General features: G+C 39.4%; 1 protein-coding gene across 4 annotated transcripts in view; it reads right to left on the minus strand.

The window, feature by feature from the left end:
- The window catches only part of LOC111140680 (myosin VA), a 188,639-nt gene that overhangs the window by 13,364 nt on the left and 163,059 nt on the right, over positions 1 to 12,216 (minus strand). For 3 of the 4 annotated variants that reach the window (XR_002640166.1, XM_022492892.1, XM_022492894.1), the window contains 4 exons: positions 11,016 to 11,214; positions 8,401 to 8,475; positions 7,057 to 7,150; positions 1,454 to 1,600 (listed from right to left, as the gene is read on the minus strand). Coding sequence is in view for 3 of the 4 variants with exons in the window: in XM_022492892.1 (XP_022348600.1) it covers positions 1,454 to 1,600; positions 7,057 to 7,150; positions 8,401 to 8,475; positions 11,016 to 11,214 (515 nt within the window). In the remaining variant the exon portion in view is untranslated. The remainder of the gene's footprint in view (positions 1 to 1,453; positions 1,601 to 7,056; positions 7,151 to 8,400; positions 8,476 to 11,015; positions 11,215 to 12,216) is intronic. The other variant, XM_022492893.1, reaches the window with a different exon arrangement.

The following is a 12,216-nucleotide window of genomic DNA, read 5'->3' on the forward strand; positions in this document are numbered from 1 at the left end:
CCTTACTTCCTTTGATCTCTGTCCAAAGATTACCTTATGGAAGAGAACTTTCCTGACAACTTCATATAAACTAGTATACTTGCCTTTACTCTTTATCCTTTGACCCCATAATATATATATTTTTTCTCTATTCTTCCCAAGTCCCCAATGTAAGACCTTTGAGAATAGGGATTATGAATTACTTTATTCATTACCCAGTACCTAGAAAATGCTTAGCATTTGGTAGAAGCTCACTAAATGTTTATTGAATTAAGGAATCTTTGTTAACTCTATGCTTAAAAACCACTGGCTTCTTAACATTTTTATTAAATGAAGATCATGTTAAAACTTCAGTGCCTTTGCACCCATATATAATACTGGGCTTAATGCCATGAACCCCGGGAACATTAAATCAGGCATAACTGCCAATCACATTGCTGTCAGCCCACACCTGCCAGGAGGAATGCTATGCAAAGGCTGAACAGAGAGGTTTTCCCCTTTTTTGGTTCACAGCTTTCAGGCTGTGTGCACTCCTAACTCCCACCTTCCCTCAAAGAGTCTTCTGGCAGAATCAACAAGCTTATACCCCATCTTAACCCAAAACTGCTCTAAAATGTTTCTTCCATGTCCATTTCATTAGCCCAGTCTTCTCCTTCCATGGCTGGAATCTTTCCCTTAATTCTTTTGTTTCTTTCCTATTACCAAAATGCTGTACTTAATATAGTTAGTTGTGAAAGGAAGCAAGGGAAAAAATGAAACTCAGGAAGTTAAATGGCCCAGAACTGTGGCGTTCAACTGTGGCTACACTTCAGAATCCTCTGAAAGACGTTTCTTTTTTTAATTGTGTTATGTTAGTCACCATAAAATACACCATTAGTTTTTGATGCAGTGTTCCAAGATAAAAAAAATATATTTGGGGGCACCTGGGTGGCTCAGTTGTTAAGTGTTTGCCTTCAGCTTAGGTCATGATCTCAGGGTCCTGGGATTGAGCCCTGCATTGGGTTCCCTGCTCAAGGTGAAGCCTGCTTCTCCCTCTCTCACTCCCCCTGCTTGTGTTCCCTTGTGTGTGTGTGTGTGTGTGTGTGTGTGTGTGTGTGTGTATATATATATATATATATTTTTTTTTTTTTTTTGACGTGGCCAGGCTCTTCCCTCTAGAGATTCTGAGGTAACGAGTCTATGATAGGGATGATACATGAATACTTCTCAAAAGCTTCTCCAGATATTCTAATCTGTAGCCAGAGCTAAGAAGGCCTGGACTCAAAGGACCTTATAGGTAGATCCTAGGCAAGTCTCCCCGAAGTTTGACTGATAATGCAGACACAGTCAGGATGTTACTCCAACAGGATAATGCACAGTCTGCAATGATGATGCAATTAACCAGTGTTGAATATTTAAAAAATTAGTGACTAGTTTTTTCCATTAATGACAAATGTACCAGAAAGACATTCTATCCCATGCAGAAAATACTTGCCCAAAATCAGGTTCTTAACAAGCTTTTGCTCATCCTCCTTCTTGTATTCCAGCATTCCTTGGAAATCCTTTTCTTTCCTGGGAATGTTGACTGGACGGATGGGTTCATCAATGATCTGTCCTGGTGATATGTTCTCCATCTGGCCCACTTAATGAGAAACAAAAAGAAGAAAATGTTTTCTAGGCAGAAAAGATACAAGGATTCTACATTCCAGTAATTTTAAATGAATTCTTTAACAACAGAAACTTGCCATATTTGCCACTTAATTATTTCCTCTTTAAATACTCTTTTCTGCTAAAATTAGGTGGGTAGATGGCAAAATTATATGGTAATGTCACTCCAACAGCCACTAGCACTTGGTTATTATCAACATCAAAGAACCTTACTTGATTCAAAAACTTTTTTTTTTTTTTTGTAATAAAGTTTACTTTGTAGTAAGATTAAATGTCCTAAAGAAAGCGGTTTAACTTTTTGGTTAACTCATCAGTACCATCATAATGGTTAAAGATATTAAGACTTTAAGTCAAAGAAGGGGGAAAAAAACCAGTATTCTACAAAGAGGCAGCAAGAGCATCAAAGATTCCCTCTCACATTTAGCTCTATGAATCCAGTCATTAAAGAAAAAGAACATTTACTTCAAATGCATCATTGCAATCAGTTCAAACCACATCAAGAGAGCTGGCAGAATGGTATTTCTTTGCACTAGTTGATGTGAACTGCATCATTTTTCACACAGGCCTCATGAGGCAAAAACCTAGCTTTCCTCTGCTACCCTTTATTCCCAAAGAAATCTCGAGCAGATAAAACACTTCTATTTAATATGATTCCCTAAATATTATTCTGTTTTTTGCTTGTTTGTTTTTAGTCAAATGCTAGACATCTTACCATGAAGTTGTAACCATTAAAGTACAACCACTGGTTAATGGCCCTTTCAGATGATAAAAATGGTCACTATTGTTAATGGTTAAGTGCTAGAGAAGAGTTACGCTAAGGAGTAAAAGAAAAAGGTCTCAAATTTCATGGCAAAATTGAGAAGTAAATGGGAAATGCAAGGGGAGGGAAAGGAACACAGAGTTATTTTGGTGTTTGTGGAAATATATGCTAATAAGCAGGGTTTTTTATTCTTTCATCTACAGGGAGGGGCAGTTAAGAAATCTACTTAGGGATAGACTGAGTTGAATCTGTTGTCAAACAAACACAATGCAGATCAGAAGCATTAGAATGTTTAACTCCTTGTTGATTCTCCAAGGTATCAGTAGTACTTCCCTTCACTCTGGGCGATTTCCTGTGTTAGTTGTGGGAAGCCGGTTCCACAGGACAAGGTTATCACAGAGAACACCAATACCTGCCAGTGTTCTTGCTTATGTGGCCGAGAGACAGCCTAGTGACACCCTCGTCCACCTCAGGCTGCAGCATCACACACCAGGATTATCAGCGCGGAAAATCACCACCGTCCGTCAACAGTATTATCTAAAGAGTGACCATATTGTGACTGGACAAGTCAGGGCTGTGGCATCTAGTGCTTCATGTGCATGGTAAAATGTATGTCTCTATACAGGAGACAGGAGATTCAAGCCACTTAGTGTTATACTGATTACTTCTGGAGTCGGTTTATACATAACAGCATGGGGGTCTCAGAATCAGCCCATGGTGGCATCTGCCACTTGTCAAGTACAAGAGAGTAAAGTCCCTGCCCTCTGTGGTACTAGTCGTTCTGAGCCACAGAAACGATTCTGTGAGGGGAAACAGATTCAATATATTACGTTTAACAATAAAGGTATGTATTTGGGCTCTATCTAACCCCAAGAGAATGTTTTAAGCCTACTGATTTCATCCACTGATAGTGAGAGATACCATTATTTTACAGAACACTAAAGAAGGAAAAACACTGCCAGTTAAACTGCACCTCGTCAACAGTCTTTGAAAGATGCAACCTAATTTAAGATGTTAAAATGTAAAAATTTGAGTACCTCAGAATTTATGAAATATGGTAATTATTTTTACTAGGAGATTTCCCTTATTAAAAGAAAGCTTCAGGGGCACCTGGGTGGCTCAGTGGATTAAGCCTCTGCCTTCAGCTCAGGTCATGATCTCAGGATCCTGGGATCGAGCCCCACATCGGGCTCTCTGCTCAGCGGGGAGCCTGCTTCCCTCTCTCTCTCTGCCTGCCTCTGTCTACTTGTGATCTCCCTCTCTCTGTCAAATAAATAAATAAAATCTTTAAAATAAATAGATAAATAAGTAAATAAAAGAAAGCTTCACTTTCTTTTTGCAAAATCTCTAATCTAGATATTTTTGGTTCTGTACAAAAACGTCAGAGACAAAAATTGCCCTACTTGCATTAAAATTTTCTCTTGCCTTTGATTCTCCTCAGAGATGTGAGTCTTTACAAAAATTCATAAACAAAATATGGATGTCAGCTCAACACGACCTTGATTTATGTAGCAAGCCATCTACTAATGAAAATAAAATGTCAACCTTCATGTATGCAGGATCAGGAAAATATAAGGCCTAAAAGAAAGAACCCAGGACCACATTCCAGTTTTCAAAGACTAGTAAGACCTTGGGGATCATTTGGTCCAATGTTACATCTAATACATGCTTTCTTCTAGAAAGACCTGAAGCAATCCCTATTTTCATTTTCTGGATTCTTTATACTTGAGGGGAAAATATTCCTGAATTTTTTTTGTCCTGGAAAAGGAAGGGAAATTGGACAACTTTTAAAATTTATTTTTCCTCACTTTGGAACCAGAAAGTTCTTGATTCCAGGTTTAATAGAGACAGTAGACTAAATTCCTGTAAGTCAAGAGGTTATGTTGGAAACTATGACACAGAAGAGAAAAGTCGGTGATCCTTGAAGGCATGGGCTCTAGTTCCAGCTTGGCTACTTACGAACTGAGACTTTGGCAGTCACTGACGGTTTCTGGGCCTCTGTTTTTTACTCCCACGAAATAATTAACTGATTTCTAGAATTCTTTTAGGTCTAAATTCCCTGACTCTTTGAAAGTTGAGATGCAACACCCACTCCTGGGTTAAAATATAGCACAAAGCAGATCAAATTTTGAAATACTCTCCATTTCACTTTATAACTTCTGCTAAAAATGATGTATGTTGGCGTTTTAAAAACAGGCTTCATTGGTTTCTTTTTTAAAAAAGTCTCCTTAAGTAAGGGTAGCCCATAGGAGGAGGCAAGAATCTTGCTATTTTAAACCAGAAGAATGTAAAGTATGTTATATTTAGAGAAAGATATAAGAAAACTTTTAGTTCTTAAAAGGTGCTTTTGTTGTGGAAAGTTCCCTGTTTTTTCTGTATAATGGAGGATATAGAAATAATAAGAGAAAATATTAGAAGAGCTTGTTTTTACTTTATTTATTTCATTTTATTTAAATATTTTATTTATTTGACAGAGAGAGCACAAGCAGGCTCCCCCCTGAGCAAGGAGCCTGGTGCTGGGCTCCATCCCTGGACTTTGGGATCATGACCCAACAAAGGCAGACGCCAAACAGACTGTGCCACCCAGGCGCCCCGAGCTTGTTACCTTTAGTCTCTAATTTGGAGGAGGAGGACTCAGCATGAGCCCAAGTCATATACATCTATTTCATTTTATTCTTTAGATACATATAATTTAATTTGAAATATAACTTTTCTTAAGAATATAGTGTCTTTTTGTTTAACCTATGAAGGGCCTTCTCAAATGCTACTTATAGGTTTGAGAATACAGCTGGCAGCGTAGTTTAACTAATGAGATAGATTTCTGATTGATAATGGCTTAAAATTGCTGACATTTTGAAATATTGTAACCTATCTCAATTAAAATATACATATTGAAGAAAGCTGAATAAAAACTTAAAATAATAAGTGGCTTTGCTATTAGCCAAATTTTACTAATATATTAGAAAAAATCATTAGAATTAAAAAAAATAATCTACTAATTAATATCCTTAAAATCAGTTCGTTCAGGCACTCTGTTGTCTAATTATCCTCTCATGACATAATTAAAGCAGGGTTAAGAGCAGAAATGTTTTCCAAATAAAATTTTTTTTAAAGTTTTGTTGATAGACATTATAGTCCATGCGTGCGTGATTTGGAGGTTCAAAATTTTAGTGTAATGTATGAGTCATGTAATATTAAAGGTTTATAAATAAATTATGACTGCAAAGTAAACTGTCTGACTTCTAAACAAATATTTCAGCATTTGTACATCCAAAAGGGTATTATCCTCTTCAAAGTAAACATCTATGTTGTCATTCTAAATATTTTTGGAACTTACTTATTCATTCAACAAACATTTAAGGAATGATTATGATAGATCAGACACTATACTAGGTGCTCATAGGTGCTATAAAAATAAGGGGAAATAAAAGGCAGTCCCCTATGCTCAGGAAGCTCATGTCCATAGAGAAAGCCAGTGATTCAAACAGAAAAATTACTGCAAGTGTGACAGTGAAAACCACAAAAAAAGTGAGCCACTGTGGTACACAGAGGCCAGAGCCATCAAGCCTGCCTGGGTGATCAGGAGAGGCTGCTCTTGAGAATGTGACATATGGCTTTGGTCCCAAAGGATGAGAAGGACTTCACCAAAAGAAGCAGGAAGACCAAACAGCAAGGACAGTTATGAGAGACCTGGCATGTTGGAAGAATGAAAACCACACAGAGTTAACATGGGAGACCCTTCTGAACATTCCAGACTACTCTGAGTAACACTGAGAGAACAGGGGGGTAGTCGGACTGCACAGTGTCCCTTTTGATCAAAACTGCACAGGTTGAAGGCAATTCCAAAGAGGGTTTCTAAGTCTCTTGAACAAAGAATATTGTTGGACTAACTTAAAAGCTGGCTTTATCTCCATTCACTGCTATACCCCTAGCATGTAGGTATATAGGGAAGGAACACACTAATCTAAAAGACAAGATTCATTTGTATACAATAACAATTGATATTTTTATCATTTTTTTCAAGGTGTTTTCCCATCATCATATATAAATCATGAAATGTTAAAAAAATCTTATTTCTTTATAATCGTAATTCATTTTTTCTTTCTCTTTTTTCTCCATTAGATTCTTTGAGGATACAGACTTTGTCTTGCTCATGATAGTATCCTTAATACTAACTTTAATTATAATAATAGTTAAGTTGTATATAGTATTTACTATGTGTCAGGAAATACACTAAACACATTACACACATTCATTCATTTCCTCCTTACAAACTGTCAGGTAAACGCCATTTAACATTGATCATTCCCATTTAACAAGTGGGGAAACGGAACCATAGAGAGGTTCAGTAACTTGACCAATATCAGATGACTAACATAAGAGCTGGTAGTTGAAGACAAGAACCTTGGTTCCAGAATCCATGTGCTTAACCTCTGTGTTATACTGCCAAGCACAGCATCTAGCACATAGAATATAGTCATTAGAATCTTGTTGAGTAAATTCTCTCTCTTCTCAAAGAACATTTTTCCTTCCTTAACAATAGAAATTTCCACTCCATAGAGGTCAGGTTTGCCGTTATCATCATAATATTTGCATGCAAACCTGTCAGACCACTGGTATAAACAACAAAATCAAGATTTGGCAATTGTTACAAAAACATGTTGAAATACCTTCTAGTTCACCAATTTTTTTGGCAAATACTTTCAGTTGTTTTTTCAGTTTCCGAACAGTCTTATCTTGTTTTTCAAGTTGTTCCATCAGATCCTAAAGATTAAAATGAGAAATAAAACAGAAAGATCAAAATGGGCCTTCTAAAATGCACAGAGGGAAAGCAGACACAAAATCACAAGCACAACGCTGTTAGTTTTACATAAAAGCTCCAGAAATGCTCGCTGGTGGAGCCACCACCTGGCTAAAATTGGCAGGCACGGAAACGCAGCTACAATAAAAGCCAAATGTTAAAATACACACTACAGTAAATCTTTTACAGCATGATGGATAGCGGGCTCATTGGGGAGTCTTTTCCAGTAGACTCCTATGTGGGTAAAACAATTAAATGCTCATAAAATGTACTGATCTTTAGTGGAATGCTTTCTCTCAAGGGGGAGGAGGCAAAATAAATTTTGATAGATGCTCAAAAAGTTCCGTGGGAAGTTTTAAGGATGGCTGAACTTAGGTTGGGCGTTTTGACTGACACCCATGTGAGAGACCCACCCTTTGGAGAGGCTGACATGAGTCCTATAACTTAAGAGCCTTGGGGAATTAAAAGGTAACTTGAAAAAATATCCACCGAGAAAGGATAAAGAGTGATCTGCTGACCTACAAGTGGCAGGTAGCATAACACACCCATAAAAATTCGCAGGCGACATAATTTTGCTTATAGAGGAAAAGGAGGGCAATTCCAAATGCTATATATGCAAAAAACAGAAAGAAAGAACCCAGTACATTCAAGGGGAGAGGGTTAAAAAAAAAAGTCTGTAATGACTGGCTATTTAATCAAGAATTCTCAAATCACAGGCAATGTTAAGAGATCAATAAATAAGAAGAGAGTGGGTAACAGCAGACTCAAGCTCAGGAGAGAAGTCAGTCAGTGCTGCCTGTATGTGGTTGTTATCTGCGCTGCGGTGAAGGAGAGCATCTGCAAACACAAATACTCATTAACTTTCCAGTCCAGACAGCGCAGATTTAGATACTGGACCACGGATCCAAAGGGAAGAGCTGCTAACATTTCAGAGGGTTCAGTAGAGCTTCTGGGATTTGACTTTGTTTTTCAAATCCCATTTTGCTTCCATCACACTGTAAGCCTCGTGTTAATAACAAACCCGACGCGACAGTGGACGCAGGACACTGACAGAGGTGACACCACCGGCTAAAAGACTGCTATGGGGAGAAACAGGTCTCGTGAAAGTGTTTGAAGAGATTCCTGAGGAGGGGCGGGCAGCAGTGTGCTCTTGAGTAAGAGAGGCTACAGGTAGCGAGGGAGACAACAGAAATGCACTCTTGAGTTTACATACAATCATCCGTTTGTAAAGTGAAATCCGATAGGACTGATACTTCTTAGGGTCATCTGCATATAATTCCTCAAAATACTGAAAAAACAGGCACAACGGATATTTCTTTTTCTCTGTGTCTCTGAGGGGAATGTGACCTTTCAGCAAAATCAATTTAAAAATATTTCACAACACAAATAATGACAGTAGATGTACTCAAAAGGCTGATTTGTCATCGGCCAGAGGACAGAGGATTTGAATTCTATATGGATACACACATACACATATATTTTCATGTGCTCAGAGGCTGTGGCTCAGGCGCCATCAGTTAGCCAGTTAAACAGAGCAACGGCCCATATTCCTCCAAGAAATCTGGTTATTTCACTCCTTGGATCTGCTCACAAGTTGCTGTACTTTTTTTTCTGCAGCTAGCAGCAGTGGCAAGGGTGAGAAAAGCAAATAAAATGGAAGTGAGAATCAGGGCAATGTTGGCGCTCTTGCCTGAAGTTGGCAAGGCTGGTGAGAAGCTGTGTGTCTTCCTTCCCTCAAGGCAGCATGGGGGAGGCCTGTGGAGCATGTTCACAGGTGGAGGCAGAAAGGCCATCTTCATGTTTATGTCAGGAAGTAGGTGGGTATGTGGGTTATGCAGGGTAGAGTTTCCAAAAATACTAAGCGTCGGTCCATTGGGCTTTACTATTCTGCTCAAGTGTTTCCTAAAGAGATGCACAATTAAGACTGAGAAACTATATAATGGTTTTGAAAATTGGATTATTCCCTATACTTAATTTTGAAACCACTCTCCAGAATTAGTAGTCAGGGAGGTACGGGAAGCAGCTGACCTGCAGAGGGTTTTCTAAAACTCAGAGAAACTCATGAACGACACTCTACCCCACAGAATCTAAGAGCTTAATTTACTGTCGTATTAGCTATGAAAAACTGCCAAGAAAATTAATACTGCAGACAAGGTTGCAAAAGAAATGATTAATTGACTTAGTGAAACAATTGGGAATTTGCCATCCAAAAGCATCTCGATTTCACAGTTTCGCCTTGTATTTTAGAACAGTCATTTATAAGCACAGAATTTATACACTGATCAATTGTTATAATTCAGTATATTTATCAATTCTTAGGCAGTAAAGCACTGTTAGTTTAACTTAAGCAACAATATACTTGAGAGTAATAAAATGACGTTTCAAAATTATTCCATGACATTTTCCCCCACAAATTAGTGGTATTTCAGTCACTTTGGAAAGAATCTAACACCCCTCACGTGCTTCTCCCACTTCCACAATGGAGCCCCACATAGCAAGCTGCCTTCAGAGGGACAGACGGTGAAAAAGAAAACTTTTGGGCTTTGCATCTAATTGATACAAAAGGTGGTTGAAGAGATGACACTAGTAAATGATCACTAATGGAGTTAATTATAGTAACTCAGACTGTTAAATCTTCCGAGAAAATCCAAACTGCTTTATTAAAGTTCATTAAAACCCTGAATTAAAAAAAACAAAACAAGGGGTGCCTGGGTGGCTCAGTGGGTTAAAGCCTCTGCCTTCGGCTCAGGTCATGATCCCAGGGTCCTGGGATCGAGCCCCACATCGGGCTCTCTGCTCAGCGGGGAGCCTGCTTCCTCCTCTCTCTCTGCCTGCCTCTCCGCCTACTTGTGATCTCTGTCAAATAAATAAATAAAATCTTTAAAACAAAACAAAACAAAACAACTCAATACCACTTCTAAATAGCTTTTCTCAAAACCAGGCTGACACTACAATATAGATTTTATATAGGAATGTGGAATTATAACTTTTCAATGACTTTTAATGTAATAAATGTATCTATCAAACTTAAGTAGATTTACAAATCTGTAATAAAAGTTATTTTATTTTAGAATAAAATTTATTTAGAATAAAATTTAGAATAAAAGTTATTTTAATTTAGAAATATTTTAGAAAATACTTCCTGTAAAAGAAAGGAAAAAAGGGAAGAAGAAATAACTTGCACTCTGGGCCAGCATTCAGAATCTGGCAAGGGGGAAAAAAATCTCATTCACTGAACTTCTGTTAGAATAAAAAATGTATAAACTTAAATCCTAATGTCCGTCCACCCTGCCCTGGGAGCTCTGGCTAACGTCAAGCAAAAGCCCTGCATGGTTCTGCCATCTACCTTCCCTGACTGTAACTGCAACCCCTGCCTGCCTGCTGGAGACAGAGCAGGAAGGGCCTCGGTGGCTGCCTGGAAACCAAAGGTCCACAAAGCTTGTCCCTGGTCTCTACTGTGACCATCACAGAGCAAACCCCCTCGCAATGGCAGAGAATCTGCCGCCAACGTGGAGGAAGCAGGTCACCTGAGTTCTCGAGGATGACAAAGCCCAGCACACAGTGCAGGGAGATCTCCGGAGCCCTCCCAGACGTGCCAGAACCTTCTGTCAGAAACATGACCTGTGCACAACCTGTGCTTTTTTCGTTTCTACCCACATAATCACATCTTCCTTACTCTGTCTCTGCTGGAGAAGAAGGGTATCAAGTGTCGGGCAGCGAGTTTTTCCCAGCCCAAACAGATGTGTTTGATCAAAAAGAAACTGGGACGGTCCCGCAGGGCCAGGCACCGCTGGTGGCAGGATGTGTGGCCCTGGCACCTCTGCTTACCAAGTTCTCGTTGGTCAGCCTGGTGATCTCGTGCTGCAGGCTGGCCTCGATGCGGGCCTCCGGGGGCAGCTGCAGGTTCTGGGCCAGCAGCTGCTGCTGCCGGTTGTTCTCCTCCTTCAGGCTCTGGATCTCCCCGCGAAGGGCTTCTGCCTCATTCTCATGGCTCCTCTTCTGGGACTGCAGCTGGGATTCCAGGAGCCTGAGGAGAAGCCACACAGGTAGGAAAGGGAGATGACATGCAAGGCTCTGCTGGCTGGGTGTGAGGCATTAGGCTCACTCTCACGGGCGGGAAAAGCGGGGAATTTTTAGCGTTTGTGCAACTTCGGACTTCGTTTAAGTCAAGAAGCTCAAACAAGGGCCAGCAATGGAAAGAAGTGAATCGCCCTCCTCTATCTTTCTGAATTGTGGACCATGCTACAAATACAACAATTCTCAAAAGCCCTAAGAGACAGTCAAGTTTAGGTTCTTTTGAAAAGTTTATAAGGAACGATGACAAACTAGCATTTAAGTTGGCAAAGACAGTACATTTGCCACAGAATAACTCTGCACGGTAGAGGACAAGCAAGATTACAAAGTCCCGATCTGATTAAATATGTCTTTAAGAATTTCAGTGTTACTTATTTCAGGCAGAGGGTATGACCAGGGTCCCATTTCTACTTTCTACTCTTATCTCTGGGGGACAGAAAGGCTGGAGTGGGACTCTGAAATATATACAGATTTACCCAGATCCAGACAGATCATTCTGAAATTTCACATACATGTATTTTAAATTTGTCATTTTCTCTCTCCCCCATAAGCTTCCATATCAATAACAGAATCCTAACATGATGCGGTTTAAAACACAGATGTTCATAGGACAAACAAAGCGGTTATGGCTTCTCTCAGCAAGCACACAAGTCAGCCGTGCCTGTAAGCAGACCAGAGCGCCGGCCGCGAGAATACCAGGGAGAAACAGCATCCTGCCTTCACTGTGCATCCCACTTCTATATTCACCCCCTTTCCAAACACAAAACAAAGTTATGGTTAGGAATTAACTAACAAGAAGAAAAGAAAGACGATCTTTTATCCTTATCTCGTCTGTTATCAACTGCTGGGCAAAAGCTACTGACGCCATGGCAAGTAAACAGTTAACAGCAGACTAAAAATATTTCAGCGATTATAAAATTCCAAGGGCACGTGAAATGAAAACACCACTGAGTTA

This window comes from Enhydra lutris, unplaced genomic scaffold (genome assembly GCF_002288905.1).
Source record: "Enhydra lutris kenyoni isolate GAN:26980312 unplaced genomic scaffold, ASM228890v2 scaffoldscaffold4, whole genome shotgun sequence".
Taxonomy (NCBI): domain Eukaryota; kingdom Metazoa; phylum Chordata; class Mammalia; order Carnivora; family Mustelidae; genus Enhydra; species Enhydra lutris.